The sequence below is a fragment of the Chaetodon trifascialis genome, chromosome 2, assembly GCF_039877785.1.
Source record: "Chaetodon trifascialis isolate fChaTrf1 chromosome 2, fChaTrf1.hap1, whole genome shotgun sequence".
In the NCBI taxonomy this organism is placed as follows: Eukaryota; Metazoa; Chordata; class Actinopteri; order Chaetodontiformes; family Chaetodontidae; genus Chaetodon; species Chaetodon trifascialis.
Genome location: NC_092057.1, coordinates 14,130,129 through 14,145,740, shown reverse-complemented (window position 1 = coordinate 14,145,740; position 15,612 = coordinate 14,130,129). Strand labels below are relative to the sequence as shown.

Genomic DNA, 15,612 nt, shown 5'->3' with positions numbered 1-15,612 from the left:
ACTGCTGCAGCTTCATATTAAAAGCGTGTAGATGGCAAAACATGATTTGACTTCTATTATGAAGTAATCACAGGACATGCAGTGTGTTGGTCAGTGAGACTGACACTGACCGCCGTAGCTAATCAAAGGTACGTCTAAAAAAGAAGAACACAGTCATTTTCAGCGTTTTCTGACAGCAGATCAGTTTGAAATATTGTAGGGACTAATGGAGCGAGGTGGAACAGCGGCAGTGATAAAGAGCTGCAGGCTGCACACCTCCAACTCCTAAAATCAGATCAGTTTCTCACTGAATGATAGAAAAGGGCTAAATACTGCCTGACTTTTTATTTAAATGACAATTTGTTTTGCTACACCCACAATTCTGTGACCTGTAGTATTAAACCACATCTGCGGTTAGCACCAGTGACTACAGGTGTCGCCAAATCAACTAGGACTGAAATCTCTGAGATATCCACTTTAAGGCAACATAACCTGAATGACATGATGTCATTCCTGATAGTTAGTAGGTCAGTTCAAAGTTCAACCTGCTGAACAGGCAGAGAGGAAGAACAAACTAGGAGTCTGTGCAAATTATCACCTTATTGCTTTGAGACCCAAAGCACAACCACATCGCACTGCATTAAAATGGGTTCTACTGTATTTGCAGTCAGAAGGCGTGTTTGACTTTGTGCCTCGACTTAGCAGTCATTTCCATAAGCTTAGTACTGTAATTTTGTTTCAAGGCTCCAGTGAAATAAGCAGCACCGCTGTACATAAAAAAGGGACTGATTATGTTTAGATTCGAGTTTAAGCACTCGGGTACAACAAACAGCATACTGATTAGAAATCACAGGCCTTGGTCTCCCAGAAGACACTGATAATGCATTATAGAACATCACACGCATACACTACACTAATCAAAAACATCATCTTTGATAGAAAAAGTATTTTGGGACTGATCAGTTACGCCCTAAGCCAATAGCTGCGCGCAGATGTGCACGTCTTCATCGTCTGGTGAGTCTCCTACAAACTTTAGCCTGCTCTTTTTTTTTCTTTGTTGCACAGCTTTTATAAAACTGCCGTAATGACTGTTAAGTAATTATGAATTTGGTGATCTAGGCCCAAACCACATCAGTGAAGACGAAAGAGGAGAAAAGCAGTCAGGCTATTAAGAGATGCACTTTCCACCTTGACCACCAAAATGAGGCCAGACATGACAATTTCTATTTGGTAACAAAAGTGAAGTTACTATGCAGAATCATACAAAAAAAAAAAAGTCAAAATGTACCTCTGCAAAAACTTATAAAATACAATAATGAATAAAATAATATAATAATATTCCTTGGTCCGTAAAAACTATGTTACTCTTTTTTTTCCCTTGCACACAACAGATAAATCAACAAGCATTTCAGCAAAAACATGACCTTGGTACAAAGAGAAAACAGCTTCCAATCCCACGGCTTATACAAACAAACAGTTCTTGTACACATCAGGCTGTTGAAGGCTGATTTATCTTCTTTTAGGGTGAAGGTCTTGGATCCCAAGGTCCTTTTTTAGTGGGGCTTTTTACATGTCCACAACAAACCACAAGAGGGAGCTAAAGAGACATCTTTTCTTTAACCTTTCTTAAACTCTCTTTAGCATCCCTGATGATCACAGCTCTCTCTGATGAAGAGTTTCAGTCCGTTTGTGCAATTACTTACAGGTCCATGAGCCTCTTTGGAAAGTACATGCACACATTTTCTCACTCAGTCATTCAAAGCACACATACACACACACTCACAGAATATCTTTTACTATGCCAGCACCGACATGTTCGACGCCCCCGATGACATGCCTGAATCGCTACTGTTGTACGACACTTGACCGTCCGCGAGCCCGCCCAGTGAGGATGATGGTGAGGATGAAGATGCTGGTGACGACGACGAGGTGCTGTGCGACCGCAGGATGGCCCCAGCAGCACTGCAGTGGGGCCGGGGCCCTGGCTCGGGGGTGTAGGTGAAGGTGAGGGCGGTGGCATAGATGATTCCATCATTGCGGACCAGCGTGACAGGGACCTGAACCGGCTGCCTCACCCAGCGCCAGCCCTCCCTGAAGGCAGAAATGTCCGGCACCACGCAGAGGATGCTCTCTCCACATCTAAGATAACAGATGGAGACAGGTTTTTGGGTATTTGAGCCATTGCACACTAAAGCACAGTATATACAGACACAAACAGCTCACCTGTACATGGTGTCAGCCTCCACATCTCCGAACCACACTCTGAGGTTGGGGGTGAAGTTCTGTCCTGTCAGCTCCAACATTGCCACATCTCCTCCTCCATTTAACTTAACACAGGCATACAAAAATGGTTAAGTGTCTTCAAAAGGTCCCTACAAGCTGACAAAAACATTTTTGACAGCACGGCTGTGTGTGCGTGTACCTGCAGACTTTCCACCACAGGGACAGGTGTGACCGGTGTGGGGACGGGGCCCATTCCCTCATAAAAGGTGTATTCTGCCTTGTCGGTGCTAATGATAGTCCAGGAAGCCCCATCGTTAACACTCTCCTTGTTAGTCTCTTTGGAGCACGCTGTGGCCTGGAAAAAAAACCAAAATATACTTTTATATCTAACAAGGAGAAAAACACTGCCGAGGAGTCAGGTAGGAGCTCTGCAATGACAGGAGCGACGATCATCTCTTGCCCTGGAATGCTTGTTAAAACAACTGGGTAGACTTCGGATGTGTGAAGTCATTTCACAACATATACCTGCCGGTTGGCAATGCTCTCAGCAGACAGGTCAATATTCTGTCGTCTACTGAAAAAACAGCAGCACTATCCCATACTTGTTGAAAAAGCCACTGGCAGAAACAAACTAGCTCATACGTTCTTGCTTACCAGTAAGAATATTAACATCTTCTTCTCCAAAAACATGTTTTTTGTTGTAAAGTTTGAGGACCTCTTACATCTGCTTCTCGTTAGGGAAAATAAAAATCCCGTTCATTTCCTCCATAGACAATGTCAGGTGGCTGGCGCTCAGCATGAAACTCTCCCATTTGAATTATCAGTACAAAAGATGGACAAATGCTTTCCAAATATCTGGATAAAAAGTCGAAGGTGTGCATAAAAACATGAGGTGAGAAGTTAATGATGATTCTCCAAGGTGTCATCGTTAACTTCCTGCAGCTTAAAACCTGCAGCTTAAATCAATTTCAGTTTGAAGGCAGCAACTATGGTGGCGTGTCTATCACTGCAGCTCTACCTTGTGCCTCTGGCTCACTTCTGCCCCATAGCAGCAATAATATATTGGGTATTGTAATTAGAGTCATCTGTTACGCAAAACTGATCGACAAAACTTCTCAGAAACAAAGTTGAAATAATCAGAACTAATGACCCCAGCATGAAGCTACGGCAACATGACACCATCTGGAGGAGTCCAACATCTTTATGGTAGGTAACATTGATATCATTAAGAAAAGAACTGAATGGGAATACATGATGGGGAGGAATAAATTTAGAGCAAGCAGCTTCTCCTATTTCTTTCTACTTTAAACTTTAAAGGTCAGGGTGCACATCACTGGTATGCAGGTACTGGGTTAAAGAATGGACAGTTTCATGAATGGGACCACAGTGGGTGAACAAGGCAACAAATTTGCAGTGTGAAGCGGTTACAATCCAGCAGATGGCGGTAATGCAACACTTAGGGATGACATGCATCATAACACTGAGCAGAGGAAGAATGCAGTGACTGTCACTGGTCATCAATACTCATTTCTCATCTACACTGTTTCTTGTTAATGCTTTAACACAATGAAGGAACCTAAAGTGAGAAATGTCCAACCCCCCCACAGATATTAAGTGGCTAATTTGTCTTTCTGCCACCAACAAAGAAACATCCAACCGAACCCGATCAGAGGAGAAGACAAGATATGTTGTTCCCATCCACAGGCTGAAAGAATTTCATCATCCATTATTTGAATATCTCAAAAAGAGTAACGCGCACACAAATGTGGCAAACTATTGCTAACAAATAAGCTAGTCAAGCTGAAAAGTCCAGTTGCCCACAGTAAAAAAACAGCAAACTGTGTAATGTTTTTTTTCCTTGAGCATTTTATGAGGCTACACACACACATCCTATGCCTTCCTATAATAACTTGGTCCAAATAGTAAATACAAGCAACCCAGACTCCAACATCAATACAGTGTTTAAATTACCTCTTACACTGTATTTGAGCATCTCGTCTGTTAGCCGTGATTGCACATTCTACCTGTCAAGAGACACAAAGACAACTGACCCAAAGCCAGCTGAGACGGCTAATCTGAGGCTCAACCAGGAAGTGGGAGGTGCCCCTTCATCATCTATGATGCAGGAAGCTGACTGTTTATTAAGACCACACTGTGTATGGGATGAAGACCAAATGCCATCAACAACTCCAACAAAACCACTCAAACCCGTGTGTGTGTTCGTGTGTGCGTGCGTGTGTGTTTTTGCCCACCTGGAACTGGATGATCCTCTCCTGTGAGAGACAGAGATACATTCTCTCTGTATCTTTCAGGTAGAAGCAGCACTTGTGAAGCTGGGACACTGGGTCATCTGCATCTAACAACGCCGTCTGCTTGTCCACTTTTCGAATCACCTGAGGAAGTGAGGCAAGCACGGCCATCGTAAATACACAGAAACAAATAACGTACAAAGAGTTATGTGTATGTTAACGCGAATACATTTGCACACACATCCCTCTGTAAGGTTGAGCGTTTCTATTTGCATATCAACCGATTGTGGTTATGCAAGATTGCTGATAGGCGATCTGATCACCAGGGGGCAGAATGAGAAGGGGGGTGCCAGATGTTTCATCATGGCACGCCAGTGAAATGCCAGATTTTGTGGATATTATCAATGTTACCCTGATGCCAGAGGCGAGCTGAAGGATGTAACACAGCCACATCACAATTCTAATCGCATACATACTGATAATTACTTTTATGGAGCGCAGAGGAAAGTTTTGATGAGTGGGCATATATAGAAGAGAGGCGCAGGGTGTCAGATCAAATTGGTTTGTAATGAAGTACTTAAAATTCACTCATCACTTGTGCTGATTAACACAGCTCAGCGGGCAGACACGCCGCTCCATCAGAAAGCTCTCTCGGTGCACAGCAGGGAGCAGAGTCTACAAATGAAGTTACAACCCTGTTACCAAAAAAGTTGGGACGCTCTGTAAAATGTAAATAGAAACAGAATGTGGTGATTTGCAAAAAATTGAGAGCCCAGATTTAATTGAAATTAGCAGACGGACAACATATTAAATGTTGAAACTGAGAAATTTCCCTGTTTTTTGAAAGTTATATCCTCATTTAGAATTTGATGCTGGTAACACGTGAATTAGGTTAACTGGCAGCAGGTTAGCAACATAACTGGGTATAAAAAGAGCCTCCCAGAGAGGAGGAGTCTTTCTGGAGTAAAGACGAGGAGAGGTTCACCACTCTGATAGACTGTGCAGGCAAATAGTGCAACAACTTAAGAATAATGTTTCTCAATGTAAGATTGCGAAGAATTTGGGGATTTCATTCTCTACAATCCATTATGTCGTTGGAAGATTCGGAAAATCTGAAGAAATTTCTGTATGTGAGGGACAAGGCTGAAAACCAATATTGGATTGTCTTGATCTTCAGGTCTCAGACGGCACTGCATTGAAAACAGACACGATTCTGTAGTGGACAAAAACCATCGTTTGTGAACACAGCTCATGGCCACAAATACAAGCTGAAACTCTACCACACAAAGAGGAAACCGCATATAAACCAGATCCAGAAATGCTACCACCTTCTCTGGTCCTGAGCTCATTTAAGATGGACTGAGGCGAAGTAAAAAAAAACTGTCCTGTGGTGTGACGAGTCAAAATTTGAAATTCTTTTTTGAAATCATGAACGTCCTTGTCCTCCAGGCTAAAGAGGAGAGGGACCATCAGACTTGTTATGAGCACACAGTTCAAAAGCCAGCATCCGTGATGGTATGGAGAATTGACTTGTCACCCATTGAACATGTTCGGTACATTATGAAGGAGACCCTGAACTGTCGAGCAGCTGTACGATTTGTACATCAAGCGAAACACTCCCCTTTCAAAATGACATCAGTCGGTCCCCTCAGCTCCCAAAAACTTACAGTGCTGTTAAAAGAAGAGGTGATGCAGCAGAGTGCTCAACATGAGCCTGACCCAACGTTTTTGAAATGTGTTACTGACATCAAATTCTAAATGAGGATTTCATCTTCAAAAACAACCAAAAATGTCGCAGTTTCAACATTTGATATGTTGTGCTAATTTCAATTAAATCTGGGGCTTTAGTGTTTTGCAAATCATCACACTCTGTTTCTATTTACATTTTCGACAGTGTCCCAACTTTTTTGTAGTTGTAGTTAAAATCACCTTCAACAATAGTCGATCATCCTTTCAATCATCGATATACGATCCAATCAGGACACCAGCCTATCCCTATGTGCACATTTAAGTTCACTGGTGGTATGACTACTCACTTCCTCACAAACGCAAGACAACTGACAGATGAACTGACATACACAGACACACGCATACCAGTCTGGGCAGGGCCATGCCAGTAACAGAGCACACCAACTTGACCGTCTGGCCATAGTGAATATAGCCGTCTCTCACAGCGAACTCCTCTCCTTCAGACTCCTCATCGTCCACTAAACAAAATGACACAAAAATAATGTCAACAAATGTGTATCTGCTTTTATGCAGGTATGGTTGAAGAAATGGGTACAAAAGTTCGAAGAAAATGGGGGAAAATATTGGAAAAAGAAACAGATAAAGACAACGTGTGACTCACAGAGGTGGATGTAGAAGGCGCCCCACTGTTGGGAGCTGGCGAGAAAGTTCCCCCCCTCCACATGAAGATATCTGGTGCTAACTGTCTGGGAACGCAGGCGGTTAAACAACGCCACCTTCGTCCCTGAAGCGATGCACACTGGAGACAGTGAAAGACAGGGAGGGTGAGTGTGACAGAGGAACTTTACAGGAGCTGTAAGTGTGTGTATGTTTTGACGCATCCTGCAACTCACAATCTGCATTTTTCAAGGACTGTTTCTTCTTGGAGGGCTTGGAGATGACCTTAATCCTCTTGCTGAGGAAGACTCCGATGTTGGCACTGTTCCCATACAGCATTTTCACAGACAGCATGAAGTGTTTCCTTTTATCTGAATCACTGATATACAGTGTCTTAGCTGTGCAGAAGTGCTGAAGGAGCAGGGAAAGGATAGAGGTTAGGGGATTTTGTGTGTGGTGTGTGTTTTCGTTTGCCCCCCCCCCCCTTTCACTTCCCTCTTGTGTCCTTCTGGGAACAAGTTCATTAGCGGAATTGCTGCTATAAGAAAACACAACGACACGCAAGAACAGCAGCTACAGCGTGAACATGAAGGTATTGTAGTGAACAACAGAGGCTTCGGTCGAACTGCAAAGCAAAGCAGACCTGCACTTCATGCTGTGGTTACTATGGTTTATCGGTAGTGGAAAAAAAAAAAGCATCCTGTGAAATGCGAGAGCGAGCAAAGTATGGGAAGAGGATGTGAACAGCGAAGATATCCAACACCAAAAGCCATGCAGTTTTATTAAAAACGCGAACCCACCTTCCCTTCCAGGTTGAGCTGCTGCATCTCCTGCTCACTGTTGCCTATGCCGATGAATGCACATGGCTGGGCTTCCTGCTCTGTGCAACCCTCCTTCTCCATAAGCTCTAACTTCTTCTGCCAGCCACTGCCCATCAGATACACACATGGTGGGGGGCAGAAAAACCTAAGTGACACAAGCAGAAGTCAAAAAAACCCATGCAAATATAAAAACAGGGGGTCCAATGCATGTGTTTCAAACAGCAGAGATATTTCCACAGACCTTTTTTCATTGCCATATGACTTTTGTGCAACTTTTGCATGCAGTATGAGCACTGTTTGATCGTCTTTCCCCTTCAAGTAATTCCTCATAGCCTCCCTGAAATGAGGGGAGGAAAATCACGTTAACACTTTGACAGCACAGTGCAAATTGTTCCAGCATCTACTTCAAACAAGTCGCTTTCATGCAGCTTGAGGGACGGCTGTGTTTCTCTCTACCTTGTCAAATGCTGAGGCTGAGGTCGCTCACCAAACTTCCTGCAAAACAAAAACATGAGGGTACAAGGTGTTTACACGTGGTTTCAGCACCCGGGCTAGATAGCAGAGATCAGAACAACAAGCTTGAGTGAAAGAGGGTGAAAGGCAAAGTGCACAGTGTCAGTGACACCTGTAATGCAGGGCCACTTTTTGCCTGCTTCTAGTGCTGTTACAGCTGGAATGGAACTACTGTACAGTACACAGGATTGTCATGATGCGAATGGAGAGTTTAATAGTGCATTGATACTATAAAATACTATGAACTCTCTATTTTTGCTACTTTTGATGAGAGGAAAGTTAAAGTACACCCATAAGTGTATGCTGAGGATGGTCCTTAAATGATCTGTAACTACCAAAGGCAACTGCTATGATGTTGCAGTCTGAGCAGTTTGTGAAGTTATTACAGAGTTGCTGTGCTCAGTTTGTGGAAACAGACATTCAGAAATTGAATAGGCACAGACGAAGTAGTTAAGGCACAATTTTAAACTGCCAAAAAGTTTCTGAAATAGCCTGAAACAAGAGTCAATATCGTACGACAACCCAACAACTGGCACTGAAGCCAGGCAAAGAATAGTTTTGCACAACTGACCCCACATCAAGCCACAAGCAGCACCGTGGGGGAAGCTAACCGAGGCAAAGGCGACTATGCTAACCCCCCAAAACATCCCTCAGAACCGCCGCGAACCGGCGACGGTTTCTCACAAGATAACAAAACTTTTTTTTGGTAACATAAGGCTTTCAATTTCAGCACTTACCCCGTAACAACGGGCGCCATCTTCCAAATAAGTCCCCCCCTCCGAAAAAAAAGTCCAACAATCGCGAGATCCCTCCCCCAGCCCCCTCACCAAAGCCAACGGCACAACAGAGGACTGGAAGGCAAAAGCAGGGAGAGAAAGAGGGGGAGGTGTGACGGGGCAAAGGGGTGAGAAGAGGGGGAGGGAGTGGCAACGGGCAGAGGGCAGACGCCAAAACAACAGGCGTGGGAAAGTTTCAAAGTCGCGCGAGAACGGAAAAACTCTCACAATAGACATGAACTAAGATGGGCTAATTATATCGCGAGATGAAGAAGAAACCTCATAACTTGCTTTTTTTTTTCTTTCCACAACGCAGCCACACTGTAACTCGATTCCCACGCCTTATTGAGCAACAAAGCAAACTACACCTCTCTGCGTCGAACGGCTGGAAACACAGGCTGAAGATAACACAGCTTTCTGTGAAGAAATATCTAATAAAAATATTCATAGGGCATTTATAAGACTATTATTATTAATCTTACAGAAACATCAGTATGCCTGATCAAAAAGACATGAAGAACATTACAATAAAAACCCAGCGTCAAACTCAGACAACAGCAAAAATATTTTGGAATTAATTTTATTACATAAACGTATTTTCAAATTGCAAATATAAAAAATAAATGTATAAAAGTTTGACCAAATGAATTGAATCAATTTAGACAGTGCTAAATGAACAATTATTCCAAAGTCTCTCACAGCATTCAGATATTCTACAAGTTGAACACATGATTTTTGCAAAGTGTGTTAAAACTAATGTTTATATTAACTTCTGGCCACTGAAAGGGGCACATTTATATTGTGAGAGAATGGCATCATAGTTTTATGATGAGGTAAGACATCATCAAATTCATATTTTTTTCAAATCTCACAATTAACCTACTGTACATGGGCTTTCTATAAATTCTGGCCTCATTTTACAAAATGTGACTCAAAAAGAGGAAGTCTTTGGCAGGAGAAAGTCAAATCATTTATGCTAATGCTACGTAACATAAAAAGATGTATGTGTTAAAAAAAAAAAAAAAAAGAGCTGTGACTTCTGTTTTTGAAAACCTAAACACAAAGAGAAACGCACATGCTTCTGATTTAACCAAAATGCAAAGCAAGCAACCTCCAGTGGGTTTCATAGCCATCTGACGTGGCCTCCTTCACTTCCCCTCAGCACTTGGTAACACACAGCATCGTATGTCACGCCACTGGACACTTGCTGAGCGAGGGGGCAGGGTGTGAGGGGCAACAGAGGACTGCGAATGAGAAACACTTGGGCAAAGTGACAATAATAAATGATGATGAGGTCTACACCACACACTCACACATACACACAAAAACAACTATGGACAGATATATTTCAGAGGTTTAACTTTCAGATTTTAAAACCTCCACATCCTGTTTCTCCTCGCTTGAGTATCCTCTTACACTGTGCAGTGGAAATGATGAAAGATCACCACATTCTTGATATCATTTTTGCTTGACTTGACATTGTTTACTGCCTCCTTCTGCTCTTGAAGAGTCAGTCTCACAAAAACCCACTTCAGCCGTCAGAGTAATGCAACAGTGCTTAAGATGGCAGCAGGGTTTCTTCCAAGGGGAAGTCAACAAGGGCTTGTTAAACCACTACTGCGCCACCCTGCTGCTGTAGTCTGTGATGCAAGATGAGGAATGAAAGCCGGCATCGATAACACACAGTCAAACAACAATTAATGTCTTCATGCTTCTCAAATGCTCAAACTATTTTTGGACAAGTTCTTCCTGAGTCGGTTAAAATATCTGGCAGGGATCAGCTGCTTTGTATCTGAGGATCCTTGGGAAAAGTCTTAAAGCATTTGCAGTCGGATAAAGCAGTGACTGAAAACACTGAAACAAAAAAAGAGGCGCTGTTTGAAAGAAGAAACATATGTTTAGCGACAGAACCACCATAGCTTTGACAAAATAATCAGTCTCCTGTTTCCCGCTTTCCAAGTGTTTTCTTTTCTGCTTTCCGAAAACTCCAGCATCTCTGATGTAAACAATGTCCTCTGCTGTTTCTGTCTGGCTCCGCTTCTAGATTTTCCAGAAAATCTTCTTTCTGTAGAGCACGTAGGAGATGAAGACCCACCAGGAAGTAGCCACGAGGTTCTGGGTGAGGTGTTCAGCGTGAGACTGGCTGTTGGCCATTCGCCAACGGAAGGGGAAGTACTCCTCAAACACTTCATGGCCCACGTACACGAGGATGGAGTTCATACCTGGAATCACACACACAGTGAGAGTGAATCAAAGGCCGCAAACATTTTGGGATTTTCCATAAACTGTGTAAAACATGGGCGTAGTCTCTGTGACATCACATCGGTTTCTGAAGAGCCACTGTGAAGCTCAGTGACAGTGGCTCCAGCTGCTGCCATCTTGGCAGTGCCTGACTCCTGACTCATCCAAAAATGGGCAAAAAGGTGGAGCATGGGTGGAGCTGAGGCGGACTGAATAAATCAGCTAGCTGTCACTCAAAACAGCCATGCCCATAACTATGCTAACTTCTTCGTACCAGGCTATAAACAGGTTTCTTTCTGCTGTAAAGCTGGGCATTTTAATGTGGGGGTTTATGGGAACTGACTCGCTTTTGGAGGCAGCCTCAAGTGGCCTTTTGAGGAACTGCATTTTTGGCCCTTTGGAGTTAAAATGAGTACATTTGGTAGATGTAATTTCTACTCTAACAGGCTGAAGTGAAATACTGAATTGGTTCATTTGTGATGTCATCAAGCCCAGTGTACAAAATACGTATCTTAAAAACAGTCTACCAACCCTGAGCTTGTATCTGACAATACAGCACAATGCTCACCAGGATAGAAGAAAGGTGCTCCAGACCACCACTTCTTCACATCCACTGTGTAGTAGACCAGCACTAGCAGCACATACGCAAAGCAGGCCAGTGTCGTCACATAGGACAGAGACCTAGAAAATGAAATGATCACACACATGCAGCAGTGAGACATTCTCCTGCAAATACTTATCAACAACATTTTTGTGTTTTTGTACCAATTCTCTCTCTACTCAAACTTCACAAAGCTACTTTGATACAAGAAACAACAGCTGAGATATAAAGCTCATTATTCTTTTTTCCAGATTCCCCATCAGCTTCTCCCAGAGTGGTCACTAGTCCACCTGGGGTCTGTAATTGAAATCCACTAAGCTGGAAAATTGTCACTGGCCAACAAAAACAGAAAAAATGTCACCAAAAAGGCCCCACACAGCAGAGCAAATAATAGCATCAGAGCCACAGTGAAGTACTACAGCACTAAAGTACAAAAAATGCATTAAAACAAACAAAGTCAAAGATATCACACACAAAAAATAGCTAGGAATGCTGCTTATAATCATATTTAAACTGTCTCTTCCTGGCAGCAAACATTCAGTCACCACATACCGAAAAGCATTCGCTGAGCAAACAAAAACAAAGGTAAACTCTACCAGAGGTTCTTGTTGACAGGAATGAAGCCCTGGTCTTTGGAACACTTGGTCAGAACTGCTGATATGACTCCCTGTGTGTCACAGGAGACTTTATTATCGCTGAGACTGCGATCATACGTCGCAGAACAATGACACATTTAATATACTTTGAAATAATAAAATGATACACATGCATTCTGTAGAAGCATTAAGATGTGATACAACGAGTTAATGTGCTTACCAACATGAGGCCCCATATAAGAAACCTTGACATTATACTTCTGTGGAGATCTCTGTAGTGTAAGATTATTTTTCCTGCCTGGTGACATTTAAAATACAATTAACATATCACATTTTGATTGCTCCAATCACCTATATTATTAGAAATTTTGACATCCTAAACATGCATAAAAGCAAGACACAAAAAGGGAGAGAGATGCAGGCAAATGCACATTACAAACCTGCAATCCAAGAAAAGCCATAAGGATCGAGTTGATGCTGCCGAGAACACCTTCCGGATCAAACGGAACCCGAGTTCCATAAATCACCTGAATTCAAATGGAAACGGGCAGATTTTAGCAAACATCCAGAAGCTCTAACACAGTTTACCCTTGCATCAACTGTAATATTAGCATGGTTGGCGTTCAGACGGAAACCTGATAGGGTAGCTCAAGCTTAACATCCCAAGTCATAAAAAGACTAAATGTGAGCACAGTTGGAATGTTTGGATTGTTTTGCTGGTCTCTAACCCGCGACGAGGGAGTCTGGTAGATGTGGTTTTCCCCAAGCAGCCATCGGTCAAGGAAACCAGCCGCTCCACCGGTGCAGTTAACGTACAGGCCCATGTCCCCGATCCCCCCTGGGCCCAGATAGCCCCTGTTCAGAGGAGTGGGGTAGTGTTTAGAAAAAGGTTTAAGAGCAAACACTAAAGTAAGCTGCTGATTATTTGACCAATTTCTTCGCAATACAATGTCAGGCAATCCATCCATCCATCCATCCATCCATCCATCCATCCATCTTTTCCCGCTTATCCGGTGCCAGGTTGCAGGGGCAGCAGTCTGAGCAGGGACGCCCAAACTTCCCTCTCCCTGGACACTTCCTCTATCTCTTCCGGGGGGATCCCAAGGTGTTCCCAGGCCAGCCGAGCAACATAGTCACTCCAGCGTGTCCTGGGTCTTCCCCGGGGCCTCCTCCCAGTAGGGCATGCCTGGAACACCTCCCTAGGGAGGCGTCCAGGGGGCATCCGATAGAGATGCCCGAGCCACCTCAGCTGACTCCTCTCAATGTGGAGGAGCAGCGACTCTACTCTGAGCTCCTCCCGGGTGAGAGAGCTCCTCACCTTATCTCTAAGGGAGCGCCCTGCCACCCTGTGGAGGAAACTCATTTCAGCCGCTTGTATCCGGGACCTCGTTCTTTTGGTCATGACCCAAAGTTCATGACCATAGGTGAGGGTAGGAACGTAGATTGACTGGTAAATCGAGAGCTTTGCCTTTTGGCTCAGCTCCTTCTTCACCACGACAGACTGATACAGCGAACACATTACTGTTGCCGCTGCACCGATCCGCCTGTCAATCTCACGCTCCATCCTTCCCGCACTCGTGAACAAGATCCCAAGATACTTAAACTCCTCCACTTGAGACAGGAGCTCTCCCCTAACCTGGAGGGTTGAAATTAATCACACTGCAAAAAATACATGAATATACAGCAATTTAGCTTCTCATGTTGCACACTAGGGAGCAATTATGGTGCATACTGCCACCAAGGCTGTGCAGATCTCTAAGCATATTTCAATGATGTAAAATGTTTAAAGTGTTTAAACTAGGGTCTGTATCAAAAGTGATGAGATAAACACTAGTGAAGCATAATCAGACTGAGCTGTCAGTGTTTCACACAAAAAAACAAAAGACACGAATACTTTTTCAGAAGCGGACAACACCTTGCTGCTTGTTGGGCATTTCCCTTAATACATGGATGCAAAAAGACACGCAAGCATGCCCCATTTGACTCACGTTGGGCAATCGGGTACAGGAAGTAGGAAAGTGAGGCAGAGCCACATGATTTCTAAGAGAAGCACACACAGCCAGGCCGGCCAGTACAGCAAGATGTCAAGGCCAGGAGACCACCAAGTGTCCTGGAAAACACAGACACCCCTCAATCAAACTATTTTGTTCTCCTTCAAAATCCATCTAGCATAAATATATCCCATACAGACCGTTGTAAGGATGTCAACATGACCTCTCGCCACCAACAGATCCAGGCAGGCTACAACTAGGTATGACCAGGCCAGGCGCTGCAATACGCCTGGGATCCGCAGGTTGTCCCAGGACACTGTGCAGTGGATGAGGTGAGAACAAGCAGAGACAGACAGGAGGAAATGACCACACAAGTCCACAGTTTTAGACCAGCATTAAAGGACGTGGTCTAAATGTTTGCAATAGTGACATCAAAGAGGTGTGTTTATACTCACATGGCCCCTGGCAGTAGTTTGGGTTGATGATGAAGACACCGATGACAAAGAGCTGCAGGCTCCTCCACACAATTTTCCTCAACAGAGAGCAGCGGGTGGAGCCTGCACGGAGCAGGGCGTTGGTCGAAAGGGCAACGGATGTCCCCATGATGAACACAAACCTGGTGGAGGAGCCAAACACGACAACAAGTGTGAGAAAATGAGAGGAAAAACGGGAGTAATGTGACAATGAGATGAGGCTCGTTAAAAATATGAGTGCTGGTTTTACACTTCCTGACTCAAAGCTTTACTGAAGGAACTGATAAGGTTCATTATTTTGGTTGGATACTCCTTTATTTTACTACTCCTTTCCTTTATGAGAAGTAAAGTTACAGTGTGGAATCTGTTACTATTACTATACATTGACTTTAATGTGTGAGCATAAATCAAGAGTATTCAAGTAACTGTCCAACTGTCCAAGACAATTTAAACTGAGCTTACCAGGGAAATACTAGATCTGCAACAGTAAGTCCTGTAAAGAGATGAATGCAAACTCAACTACAATACCAAGGCAGGTGTGAATAATGACTCATTTATGACACAGTCAATAGTTCAAATTAAAAGTAGGTGAGGTGAGGCTCACCATTCCAGCTTTCATGTCTAAAGAACCAGTATCGCCCCCCTCCGTAGTTCACGAACACCATAATGACCAAGGAGATACTGACAGGAAATGGAGAAAATGCATCATTACTGAAAGACACTGAGCGCTGCAACAAGAGGTTATTATTGAACAGGGTGAGCAAAGTTACATGATGCATCAAAAACATGATACAGTACAACGT

The 15,612-nt window shown here is 43.5% G+C and overlaps 2 protein-coding genes across 4 annotated transcripts in view; both read right to left on the bottom strand.

Annotated features, from left to right (window-relative positions):
• Positions 1-1,419: 1,419 nt before the first annotated feature.
• On the bottom strand, positions 1,420-8,893 carry rbpja (recombination signal binding protein for immunoglobulin kappa J region a). Its single transcript, XM_070984634.1, has 11 exons — positions 8,869-8,893; positions 8,075-8,113; positions 7,860-7,955; positions 7,598-7,763; positions 7,034-7,208; positions 6,802-6,939; positions 6,546-6,658; positions 4,455-4,595; positions 2,402-2,557; positions 2,203-2,306; positions 1,420-2,118 (listed from the first exon to the last, which is right to left on the bottom strand). The coding sequence occupies exons 1-11, from the start codon at positions 8,886-8,888 to the stop codon at positions 1,776-1,778; spliced, it is 1,491 nt and encodes a 496-aa protein (XP_070840735.1). The 5' UTR covers positions 8,889-8,893; the 3' UTR covers positions 1,420-1,775.
• Positions 8,894-9,477: 584 nt separating this feature from the next.
• Positions 9,478-15,612, bottom strand: part of hgsnat (heparan-alpha-glucosaminide N-acetyltransferase) — a 102,274-nt gene continuing 96,139 nt past the window's right edge. For all 3 annotated transcript variants that reach the window (XM_070984621.1, XM_070984602.1, XM_070984611.1), the window contains 11 exons: positions 15,414-15,490; positions 15,272-15,302; positions 14,792-14,952; positions 14,537-14,652; positions 14,334-14,455; positions 13,074-13,200; positions 12,786-12,872; positions 12,566-12,643; positions 12,346-12,416; positions 11,717-11,829; positions 9,478-11,129 (listed from right to left, as the gene is read on the bottom strand). In XM_070984621.1, the coding sequence (XP_070840722.1) occupies positions 10,948-11,129; positions 11,717-11,829; positions 12,346-12,416; positions 12,566-12,643; positions 12,786-12,872; positions 13,074-13,200; positions 14,334-14,455; positions 14,537-14,652; positions 14,792-14,952; positions 15,272-15,302; positions 15,414-15,490 (1,165 nt within the window). In that variant the 3' untranslated portion in view covers positions 9,478-10,947. The remainder of the gene's footprint in view (positions 11,130-11,716; positions 11,830-12,345; positions 12,417-12,565; positions 12,644-12,785; positions 12,873-13,073; positions 13,201-14,333; positions 14,456-14,536; positions 14,653-14,791; positions 14,953-15,271; positions 15,303-15,413; positions 15,491-15,612) is intronic.